We start from the raw sequence: 12206 nt of genomic DNA, 5'->3' as shown, positions 1-12206 counted from the left end.
AATCCCGGCGGCGGGGCGGGGGCGACCCTCGGGGGCGGCCGTGCGGCCGCCGCCCCGCCGCCGCCCCCCCTCCTTCTGCGGGCTGCTCCCCGCCCAGCCCGGGGCTGGCGGGCCGGGAGGAGCGGGGCCGGGGGCCGGGCGCTGCAGGGACGGCTCTGCCGGCCCCGACGGGCCGGGCACCTGCGGCAGCCTGGGGACGTGGGGCTTGGGGGCCGAGCAGAGCCGGGGAAAACACCCGAGACCGGTTTTCTCCTTGTGCGAAGGGGGAGCAGGCCTGGAGGGAGGGCCGCTTGCCGGAGGGCAGCCCAGGAGGGCAGCCAGACGTGCCAGCCCCGCTGGGTTCCTCACCCCGCTTGCGAGGCCGCCCGCCGTGGTGCGGCATCGGCTTTTCTGCGGTCGGCACCATCCCAAAGCCGACACGGTGATGGCAGCAGCACCCACGGCAGCCCCACAAGCCGTCCCCGCTCGGGACGCCCTGCCAGGGCCTGACTGGTGGCCCTGTGGCCCCCTCCAGCCTAATGGCCCTGTGGCCCCTTCCAGCCCAAACACCAGCACTCATCCGCTGCCTCTCCTAGAGCTTCGGTGTCTCGATTTCACACCGTACCCGCTCGCCCCTTGGCCTCTTCCCACGACTTGCTCTTCTCCGGGGGCGACGCAGGGTCCCCAGGGATGGTGGCACGGCACGGGGTGATGCCTACCCCTGGCAGTAGGTGGCATGTGGCTGGGAGGCTGCAGCGGGCACCCCCACTGCCGGGAAGAAGTGCCCGTTGCTCAGGCATCGCCGCCGCTCTGGACCGCAGACCCGTAGTGACGGCAGCTCCCAGTGCTCATCTGGGCATTAAAGATGCGCTAGAGTGAAGGCAGGGCTCAGGCTGCCAGCCCTGCCAGGACAAAGTCAGACTTTAGAGGAAAAAACGGTGGGTTTTTCAAAGAGGAAAGAAATTCTGAGATGTCCCCGGGGATTTACTGATTTTTGCTAGAGCAGTGAGGGACTTGGGCGAGCCCTTCCCTGTGCTTGAAGGATGCGGTGTTAACGGCGACGGGCAACCATCTCTGCGTGCCTTACAATTTGCAGCCCAGCAAAGCAGTTCCAGAGGATCTGAGTGCAGATGGGACGCCAGGAAAAAGTGGGATTTCCCCCGGGCTTTGCAAATCAGTTATAAACAGGGCTGGCATGGCCTTGCTCTTGAAATTAGAGAAAATCGGGGTGGAGAGGCCGACAGCGTGCTGTGCCCCGCTCCAGGACGGCATCCGGGCTCCTCTGCTGCCGGCGCGGCGTGGGGAGAGCTGGGGCTGAGCTCTGGGAGAGGGGCCCCATCCCCGGTGCTCCTGCCCAGTTCGGGGGGGTCTCGCTCCCTTCCTCACGGGAGCCGCCGCTGCCGTTTTCTGAACAGCTGTACCCTTTCCACGTTTTTATCTTTGCAGGATCCACCTCTGCTGTCAGAACATAGCCGAGAGCAAAATAAAAATGAAAAGCAAACATCCAAAGCTTCGCCACTCAAAGGAAAGGGTATTTGACCCTTTTTTTTCAATTTTGAGAGCGGTGTTTTTACCGGAAGACTCAGTCACTGCAATTAGCTCTTGGGATCCCCTGCAGAGAAGCAAATCCGTATTTCCTCGCTTCGCTCATTGCAAGGAGGTTACTTTATTAAACTCTTACGGTTCGCCTTGTCCTCTCCCAGCCCTGTGTGGTTCGTGTAGCTCGCGCGAGGCCGTGGGCTGTGGAGAAAAGGAAAAGATGGGGAAACGAGTAATAATCATCCTTAATAATAGCGGTGATGATGATGATGATGATGATAATAATAATAATAATAATAATAATAATGATAAAAAAATCCCCAAACAAGCTGTGCTGTTTGGTAGCTGCAAAGCTAGCCTGATGGAAATGGGATTAGAGGAGCTCGTGCTTTTTGTCAGACACCTTTCCCCCCGCCTGTCTTCGGCCTCTTTCACACCTTCATCCATCGCCTCTCTGGGAAGGGGAGTACCAAGGAAATGCCATTTTCTGCTCAGACTGCAGGAGGAGCGACGGCGAGCTCAGATCTTGGCCTACAGAGCATTCAAATTGATCATTTCACCCCCTGGAAAACTTCAGCTCTGCTGAAATTTCAGCTCTGGAAATTTCAGCTCTGGAAAATTTCAGCTCTGCTGAAATCCCGTCACCTGCACGGGAAAGAAGTGTCTGTGGGCTTTAACGTCATCAGCCGGGGTGTACCCCAAGCAGAAAGGCAGGCTGGGGTTCAGCGCAGGGCAGGTTCGTTTTCTCCGCTAATGAAGCCCAGGGCAAGGACTGGACTCAGGCCAGGGTTCCCTAATCTCAACCCAAAGCCATCGTCTCCTCCTAGGTGACACGTGTCCTGTAGGTCTGATCCGCCGTCCCTCTGACCTCTGGAAAGGAGGGACAAATTAGCGTATATAGGGGTGAGCTTGCAATGGCCTTCTGGATAAAATAATTCCCCCAAGAAGAGCTCAGTTGCCCTGCATCGCCACAAAACGTGTAAAGAGGATAATTCCCAGAAGTTTCCTGGAGGGCTTGGGAACGCCGATCTCTCTTTGCTTTAGTACAACCTGTTGTTTCCCCAGTTTCCATTTCATTTTTTTCACTTCTGGTGGTCTTTTTTCTGTTTTCAGAAGCAAAACTGCAGAGAACTGTTTTCAGAAGGCAAATGAGGGGGGAAAGGCCAGGGCAAACAACAGAAAAAGAAAGAAAGAATGTAATCAGTAGAAAACAAAAAAAAACCCCATAGATTTCTGTTCTCTCTTTTTTTAAGAAATTATAAAAACAGATAAAAATTTCCTTTTCAAGGCTGCAGAATGAGAAATATTTTGAAAACTTCCAGGAAAAAAGATAGTACTCCCAAAACAACGATTTCTCAGATCATCACGCTGATGTCCTTGCCCCGCTGACAACAGCTTGCCGGGTCAGTCTTGCCAGTAGAAGGGAAAGATAATCAGGGCAGGAGAAACGAGATTAATCATGTTTTAATAACTCTTCTTTTATTCCGATGATCTTTTCCCTCTGTTGCCTCAAAGCATGACAGGCGTTGGCTGATGGGGCCCTGACGCGCTGAGTCACAGATACAGAAATGCCCTTCCTGCTGACATACTCCTTTTCCTTTATAAAAGTGGATTAATCATGCTCCTCCGCAATGCAAAGTTATTGCAAGACGGTACCGGCTGCCCGCTGCGATAACCGGAGGGAGACCTTTTGCTTCGCTTGAGGCTGACTCATCCGAAATGTCACCGTCACCCTTGGGCCAGAGGAATGCTGATAGCCGGGGCTTTGAGTAGTTCTTTTGACCTGCGGTTATGGGGATGTTCTTTGCTTGTTTGCTGGATTGGGGAAATGAGGTTCCTCATGTCACAATGCTGACACTTATACACAATTGAATATAATGCAATAAAATGCAATATAATATCATATAATGCAATATAATGCAATATAATGCAATATACTATAATATAATGCAATATAATGCAATGAAATGCAATATAATGCAATAAAATGCAATAAAATGCAATATAATACAATACAATATAATACAATAAAATGCAATACAATACAACACAATACAATGCAATATATATAATATAATACAATACAATATATAATATAATATAATACAATACAATATAATACATTACAATACAATAAAATACAATATATACAATAGAATACAATACAATAGAATACAATACAATATATATAATATAATATAATATAATATAATATAATATAATATAATATAATATAATACAACAATATAATATTAAATTGCTATGTCAAGATGGAAAAAAATTTAGAAGCAGGCCATTAAGGAGCGTATACGTGCCTTCCCGTCTACGCAGGGTCTGCATGCGGTCCCACGTGGGATCATTCAAACGGCCCAGGGCTCCCTTCTCCCCGATTAGGACGATCTGCTTGGGGTGTCGTGGTGCCCACCGGCTGCGTACGAGCCGTGCGCGGAAAGCCCTTGCAGAAAAGGCGAATTTCCCTGCGCTGGATCAGACGCAAGGAGAAAAATATCTCAAGGCCAGGAAGCGCTGGGCAAATAAATACAGCCAAAAATAAGACTTAATGCCCAGCCAGGCACCCAGGCAAGGTAGGGACCTGCAAGGGGGTCTCGCTGCACAGCCGCGCACGGAGGATGCCTAACGGGCTGCACGTTCATTAAGAGCGCTGCTTAGGGGGGTTTGGCCTGAGGGGAGTTTTGTTTGCAATGGCTTTGGAGAAGGCAGGGCTGGGGAGGTCACGCAGGGGGTGAGCGAGTCTTCTTTCTTGTTAACGCTGGGAAAATAGCTTTTCTCCGTGCCCTCGCATCTCTGTGGTCTGTGGTAGCCGCTATTTTCAGTCCGGGTGCAGAAAATACAATTTGAGAGTAGTGGTAGTATCCATCCTGCAAGCATGCCTGGTACTTTTTTTCCTCCGGCTCATAGTTTTATGCTAATTCTTGGACTACAACCAGGGAAAGCAGGCAGTGCCATTTCCCACAGGGATTAAAGCCTCCCGAGGCTGGGTGTTCGTGTTATCTGGCACGGGAAGCGTGTGGCTTCTCCTCCTGCCGTCACCTCCACCGGGCGACCTGCCTTTACGCTGTCCTGTCCCCGTGCCCCTGCCCCAAGCCAGCGGAGCGGAATTAATGGCTATCTCCCGTAAGCGACGGCTCGCCTGCAGCTCAGTTTGCAGGGGATGGAGAGGCTAGACAGACCTCGTCAGGATGCCAGCAGGGAAAATATTGGAAGTTTGGCTTATTTAGGGGCATTAGACTTTTATCCTTCTCCGTGAGCTTTCTGTCGAGCCTTGCAACGCCGAAGGATCTCCCCTCTGCCGCAGGCTGGCTCTTTTCCACCGTCACGTTGTCACCGGCGCTGCTCAAATCTGCTCGGCGAGACGCGAACTGCGCTTAGCAGCCTTGAAAGGGCTCGGGAGAGCCAAATGCCAAGAAATATTTAAAAGGTAAAAATAATAAGAAGAGGAAGTGAGCAGACATTTAAAGCATTTGTTTTTGCAGTGGCCGACTCTTCGTGGGATTTGAAGGAAGGAGCGTGGTATTTTGTAGATTATATTTTAACATTACTCAGTACCTATTCTCTAAATTCTTCTGGTGGAGGCCGTTTCCTTGCAGCACCTTTCCCAGAAATGGGGAAAAATTATATCCCGAGGGGCGGCTGAATTACTACGTTACGCTCCTTCACTTTGGTTTATCAGGTTAGCCCTAGGGGTCTCGCACGGGGAACTCCATCCAACGCGCCCCAACCTCAGCAGGGCAAAATAAATAAGATTAGAGGTAACAGCAGGCTGGCGGCCTCTCGCCACGCTCCGGCTGGGAGCGACGTTCCTGCTAAAATAGAACCATCGTCCCACCCTTGGCAGCTCCTCGTGCTCGGCAGGGACCCTGCCGGCAAATTTTGCATAGCCGGTGCCTTATCGCCATGGGCGCTTCCCAGGGCAGGCAGAAAGGCAGAACCACTCTGGGAATGCTCTTTGTCATTTGATGCGTGGAGGCACCAAACATCCATCATGAGATGTGGCGTCCTTTTTTTTTGGGTTTTCTGGTTTTTGAACACTACTTAAGGCGAATGTCAATGACTAAGACACCACTGAATGTCATTGCAGATATGGGCAATATGAGTGGGGTTTTGTGTCGCTGGGGTTTTTCCCCGTCTTTGCGACCTTTTCCCTTTTAAGGATGGCCTTTCTTTGGTGGTCATGTCGTGGAGGCAGCTCTAGCCACCAGCAATCCTGCAGTTTGAATTCATCGAGCGACTTCTGTACCAGAGCCAGAAAAGCAGATCTCTGCCCATACAGAGCTACGCTGAAATCAGCGGGATTGCTGGTGGGCTCAGGACCTTGCTGGTGGGCTAAGGACTCTGCTGGTGGGCTCGGGACCTTGCTGGTGGGCTCAGGACTCTGCTGGTGGGCTCGGGACCTTGCTGGTGGGCTCAGGACCTTGCTGGTGGGCTCAGGACTCTGCTGGTGGGCTCAGGACCTTGCTGGTGGGCTCAGGACTCTGCTGGTGGGCTCAGGACTCTGCTGGTGGGCTCAGGACCTTGCTGGTGGGCTCAGAACTTTGCTGGTGGGCTCAGGACTTTGCTGGTGGGCTCAGAACTTTGCTGGTGGGCTGAGGACCTTGCTGGTGGGCTGAGGACCTTGCTGGTGGGCTCAGAACTTTGCTGGTGGGCTCAGGACCTTGCTGGTGGGCTCAGGACCTTGCTGGTGGGCTCAGGACTTTGCTGGTGGGCTCAGGACCTTGCTGGTGGGCTCAGAACTTTGCTGGTGGGCTCAGGACCTTGCTGGTGGGCTCAGAACTTTGCTGGTGGGCTGAGGACATTGCTGGTGGGCTCAGAACTTTGCTGGTGGGCTGAGGACTTTTCTGGTGGGGTCCGGACCTTGCTGGTGGGCTGAGGACCTTGCTGGTGGGCTGAGGACTTTGCTGGTGGGCTCAGGACTTTGCTGGCGGGCTGAGGACCTTGCTGTTGGGCTCCAGACTTTGCTGGCGGGCTGAGGACCTTGCTGTTGGGCTCAGGACTTTGCTGGTGGGCTCAGGACCTTGCTGGTGGGCTCAGGACCCAACCAAGATCATTCCAGTGCCCCCACCCCGTGGCCTTGGTAGGCATGGAGTGAAGGGCCCTCACTCAGGACAGCAGTGCCTGTGAAAGGCTGAGACCCCACTGACTTCGCTACATGGGGGATGAGCACTGATCGAGGATTCGTTAGCGCCGTCCACCACTGTAGGAAACGCAAGGATTACGTGTACCAAATCAACAGGTTTTGATATCGTATATATTTATTAAAAACCACTAAAGACGCATTCTGTTCAGATTTTATTGGTGTTTCATCAGAAAAGCGACATACAGTGTTACTCAGCGTGTGGGATAACCTTAGTCTTTCAGTCGAAGGCAACTGCAAGGCTGTGGTGCTGTGCCGTTGCCGTGCGGATGACAAAGTAAAATTCAGTCCTGACGTGCCATTTCCACAAAGGATGAGGCGTGTCTTAATTCCGGACCGTAAAAATCTAACACTTGCTTCATTACAAACCAGTTGATATGTACAAAGCGTTTCGGACGTGTCGGCTAGCCCGTCCTGCCATGGGGACAGCAGGACAGTTATAGCTGTTGCTTATAAAGGCACCTGATTTAAATGGAAGAACGGGGAGCAGAGGTCGCTGCCCCGGGCAGCGCGGTAAAACCCCCTCGGGGTTTAAAATCCCGTCTCTTCTGACTGTAAGACGGGGTACCAAACTGGCTGGTCCCGTTCCAATTTGCTTTAGCCCACGGGATTCACTGGGCCCTGGGTAACTCCCTAACGAGGACACGGATCAGAACGTTCCTGCTGGGTTTGCGGCAGGAAGAAAGGGAGACGCGAGATTATTCAGGTGTAATTGCACCGGGGTGAAGGATGCTACATCAGGAAATATTCCACCAGAGAGAACCCATACGAAACCTAGGCACAAATCGGCGTCTTCCCTAGGCTGGACGCGCTACCAGACTCCATTGGTAATACAGTACACATACCGGAATATACAAAAGTTGTAACAGAAACCAGGATTATTGGTTTTACTGAGGAATTTGTGGAATAAATCACACCTCTCGGGTTTGTACCAGCTCTGAGCCCACACTTATGCTTCCTTTTCCCTTCTTCGTAGTGGAATAAGTGTTATATACCACAATTAATTGATACCTGAACTGAAAAATAAGGCAGAAACGCTCCTGAGACGGTTAACGTCTGGAAAATGCTTCAGCTTTCGTTAAAGCAAACCAAGTAGTCCCTGCGATGTGAGGCACGTCGTTGCGACTGCCTTTTCCCCGTACAGACCCTGAGTCAGCATAGCCCGACGGCGCAGGCATAATTTTATGTATGTAGGTTGTCCCACTGATTTCGGCAGGATTATTCATTTGCTTAATTTATTCATGTATTGAAAATGCTCTGCTGCCTTGTTGTCATAACACAGACAGGGTATGAATTTTCTGCATGACTTCCAAGAATGCCGCTGCTGCATTCACTGCTTCTCCCAGCCACTGTGCGGAGAAAAGGAAGCATGGACAGAACATTAAAGACATTTCTATCAGCTACATTTTCCTGTGTTGTTTGTTTGTTGATTGTTTGGGGTTTTTTTAATTTTACAATGGAGAAATGAAGACAAAAAAAACCCAGCAGGAAAGGGTTTTCCTCCACACATGGAAGAACAGGATGCAGGTCACTGCCTACAGCAAACTCCTTTGTGTTCAGTTCCCATTTCTGTAGCAATTAAGCCTCAAGTATACAATAAAACCTGCAGAAACTTCAGGAAACGTATGTACCCTTCAAATCACATGCCTGTTCTTTTCTGGCACCTTTTTGCCTTGTAGAGCATGTGTAAATAATGAAGCTAGCACTGCTGGATGGGAAGCAGGAACGGCCCCTGTGCCCCTCAGCTTTTTGGGGAGGATTCAGGCTGAAACAGTTCCAAGAGGCTTCATTGCCAGGAGTGGCTGAGTACAAACAGCTCTCTGAAGTCAGGTACCTGCGGAAGACTGGGGAACAACTTCGCCCTGAGAAAGCATTTGCTTTGAAGCGGGGTTAAAAGGTTTATACATCATAATTAGCAAACGTACAACATCCAACGTACTCTTCACAGGGGGAGGAATGGAAAACGCACTCAGCCTGGAACCCGAGCAGTCGGGAAAGGGTCCTACCCAAAAACTAGGATCCAACAGGAAAGTCCGGTCTCGCATCCGGCTGCATTTGAAGGAGAGCATTGCCTTCTGTATTTTGCAAGTGGTTTTAAACTGAATACAGTGGGAGCGGGTAGGTGGTTCTTCTAAACATAGTTTTTCATACCTTTTTACCATATATTCTCTGCCTTGGCCCTTGTCTACAGGGCCGGGTTGAACAGCGTTCCCCGTGCTGCGCACCTCCTGCGCTCAGGGGGTGGATTAAGGCCTGGCCCTTACGGGGCTCCGTGCCGTGGAGGGAGGCATCGCTGTCCCACCGCTCCAAACCCAGTGCAATCGCACAGGCTCCCGCACGGGTCTGGGGAGCCACAGGGATGATAGCTCCACTAACCGTACGGTGTCTGCTCCCCCGGAGGAGCTCTCTGCTGCTCTAGTTTTAAACAGGTTTATTCTATTACCTCTGATGTAACATATTTTAAAAATAAAAAATTAAAAAATTAAAAACCAAAACCTGCTTGTGGCTGCAGACACCAGTTCTTGCCCTGGTGAAACCCGTAAGAATTTCAAACCCGTTTAAATGAGGACAAGGCAAAACCAGGGGTTGAATGCTCGCTGTCTGCTGCCAGGCTGGCGAGGGGGGGGACTAGCATTGCTTTTGGGATGGCAAAGGATTGGGGGGGGCTGCGGGGACAGGGCAGGGAAGCTGCTGCTTTGGCACGTCAGGATTTCAAATACGGGTAGGGGAGACTAAATGAGAAATGAAATTACCCGTTTTCCTTTAGGAAGACAAATCGATACTTATAATTTGCCACTTTTAAGCGCGGTGAGGTTCCGCAGAGTTGGCGAGCGGCCCCGGCAGGCAACTTCAACCCCATTCCCTCTCCACCTCGCAGCACCGTCCCTGTTAACCCTTCCTTCCCTCGGAGGAGCGGCAGCTGGTTTATAAACCGCAGGACTGATTCGGGCTGCCTTCCCACCCAGGGCCGGGGCCGGGCTCTGGCGGGAGATCAGCTCCCGCATTGCAAGGAACCCCAGGGCAGGCTCTCGGACACGCAAAGCCGTGTTGAAGAGAGAGCATCACCCCCCTTCCCTCTTATTTTTAATTTGCAAAAACTCTCTCTGCCGCTCACGGCTCTGCCCCCCCCCCGCCCCCCCCTTGCTGCTCCGGGCACCGTTACCTGTGCTGGCCGCCAGCCCCACGGCTCTCCGGCTGCTCGGGCACCCAGCAGTAGTTGTCCGCTGCGCTTTTGGCCGGCCGCTTCTCCCGCTTGGCCACCCTCCTCCGGCAGGCCAGCAGGGCCAGGGCGAAGGCCAGCAGCAGCAGGATGGCGACCAGGCTGCCCAGGATGTAGTAGAGGAGCAGCCTGGGGCCGTCGGCGCTGTGCTCGGGGCCGGGCGCCGACCCTACTGCCGTGGGGGCCGGCAGCGTTGCCCCAGCGGGGACGCCCAGGGTCTGGGGGATGGCCGTGGTCCACGGGGCGCCCGCGGCCCGGGGGATGCCCGTGGTCCGCAGGCCGTCCATGGCCCGGGCGATGCCCGTGGTCCACGGGGCGCCCGTGGCCCGGGGGCTGGCCGTGGTCCGCAGGCCGTCCGTGGCCCGCGGGCTGGCCGTGGTCCGCGGGGCGCCCGCGGCCCGGGGGATGCCCGTGGCCCGCAGGGTGCTGTTGGGGGCCCCCGGGGGCTCCTCTCCGGGGGCGGGTGTGGCGCGGCAGCCGCGTCCGTCCTCCTCCGGGAGGAAGCCGGGCGGGCAGAGGCACTCGAAGCCCCCGGGCAGGTTGCGGCAGGGCCCGGGGCAGGGCTCCCGCAGGCACTCGTCCACGTCCACGCAGGCTTCGCCGCTGCCGGGCCGGCGCTGGTAGCCGGGCCGGCAGGCGCAGCGGAAGGAGCCGGGGAGGTTGAGGCAGAGCTGGGGGCAGACGCCGGGCCGGGCGCACTCGTCCTCGTCGCGGCAGTGGCGGCCGTCGGGCCCCGCCGGCCGGTAGCCGGGCCGGCAGAGGCAGGCGAAGCTGCCGGCCGTGTTGCGGCACTCCTGCGGGCAGGGCCCGGCCAGGCACTCGTCCACGTCCAGGCAGCGGCGGCCGTCGGGCGCCAGGGCGTAGCCGGCCTCGCAGCCGCACTCGAAGCCGCCGGGCCGGGCGCGGCAGGTGCCCTGGCAGGGGTTGGGGCGGCAGGCGTCCTCGGGCAGGCAGGAGGTCGCGTCGGCGGCCAGGACGAAGCCGGGGTGGCAGGCGCAGCGCGGCGGCTCGCCCGGCGCCTCCAGGCAGCGGTGCTGGCAGCCGCCGTTGCGGCGGGCGCAGGCGGCGGGGCAGAGCGGCCCGGGCGGGTGCCAGGCGAAGCCGCCGCCCGCCAGCGGCCCCTTGCAGACGGCGAAGGCCGGGGCCGCGCCGCCCTCGCACTCGGCCTCCGCCAGCGTGGCGAAGGGGGCGGCCGCCAGCCGCGGGCTGCGCACCCCGAAGGGGGTGGTGTAGCGCACCCGGCCGGGCCCGGCCAGCGGCAGGGGCCCGCACATCCCCCGGAAGCTGAACTTGCAGAGGAAGGCGGGCAGCGGGGCGCGGCAGGGGCCGTCGGCCCAGCCGGCGGTGCCGGGGGGCCCGGCGGGCCGCAGGCTGACGCAGCGGGCGCTGAGGCAGGTGACGGCGGGCTCGGCCAGCCAGGCCGAGTAGTTGCCGGCCTCGCCGCCGGCCGCCCAGGCGAAGCCCCGCAGCGGCTCCTGCGGCTGGACGCAGCGGCCCCGCGCCAGCGCCAGCCCGATCCAGGCCGGGCCCGGCCAGGCGGCGGCCGCCAGCAGCGCCCGCAGCCGCTCGGCCTCGGCGGGGCTGCGGGCCGGGGCCAGCTCGCCGCCGTTGTGCCGGCAGTGCTTCTGCGCGCCGCTCCAGCCCAGCTCGGCCCGGTGCAGGGTGTAGCAGGCGGTGCCGGCGCAGAGCACCTCGGCGTCCTCCCCGCCAGACCCCGGCGGCGGCAGCAGCAGCGGCAGCAGCAGCAGCGGCAGCGGCAGCGGCAGCCGGGCGATGGCCATCCCGCCGGCTGCACGGACGGGCGGGCGGACGGAGGGACTCGCCAGCCGCCGACTCACATCCCCTCGTCCCGCCGAGCTCGGCCTCCGCGCATCCTGTGCTCCCGGGTCTCCTATTTATCACCGGAGGCTACGGCTTCCTGTAGCGTGCTCTGCCTGTTGTTGGCGGCCCAGGGCTCGCCGCGCTGCCTTCCCCTTCCCCCGGCGCAGCGGGCTCCTCGCTCCCGTCCCGACGCTCCCATCCCAAGGTGCGCGCCGGCCTTCGGCCCGTGCCGCTTTTCTGCGGGAGAAACTAGCCGCGTTCCCGCTTGCCTTGGGGTTTTTCGAGGGCTCGATCGACTCGCTCACCCAGCAGATGATTTTTCTAAGCCCTAATAGGGCCCTACAGTCTTAAAGCATGGATTGCTAAAAGGGGAAAAAAAAAAACCCAACAAAAATAAAGAGCCGTGGGATCCCTCGCTATCGGCCTCTGACAGAAACTGAATATTTGGCGTGGTGTCTCATGCGCACGCTACATTTCCAGTGCATTTTTCCCCTT

General features: G+C 56.3%; 1 protein-coding gene across 1 annotated transcript; it reads right to left on the bottom strand.

The window, feature by feature from the left end:
• Window positions 1-6764: 6764 nt before the first annotated feature.
• On the bottom strand, window positions 6765-11979 carry CD93 (CD93 molecule). Its single transcript, XM_072857634.1, has 2 exons — window positions 9834-11979; window positions 6765-8019 (listed from the first exon to the last, which is right to left on the bottom strand). The coding sequence occupies exons 1-2, from the start codon at window positions 11669-11671 to the stop codon at window positions 8001-8003; spliced, it is 1857 nt and encodes a 618-aa protein (XP_072713735.1). The 5' UTR covers window positions 11672-11979; the 3' UTR covers window positions 6765-8000.
• Between the last annotated feature and the right edge of the window lie 227 nt (window positions 11980-12206).

Source organism: Ciconia boyciana, chromosome 3 (assembly GCF_034638445.1).
Source record: "Ciconia boyciana chromosome 3, ASM3463844v1, whole genome shotgun sequence".
Lineage (NCBI taxonomy): Eukaryota > Metazoa > Chordata > Aves > Ciconiiformes > Ciconiidae > Ciconia > Ciconia boyciana.
The sequence above is the reverse complement of the archived record's forward strand: the minus strand, read 5'-3'. Positions and strand labels throughout refer to the sequence as shown.

Coding starts and splice junctions, on each gene's coding strand:
- CD93 (XM_072857634.1), bottom strand. CDS start 11,671: ATGGCCATCGCCCGGCTGCCGCTGCCGCTGCCGCTGCTGCTGCTGCCG.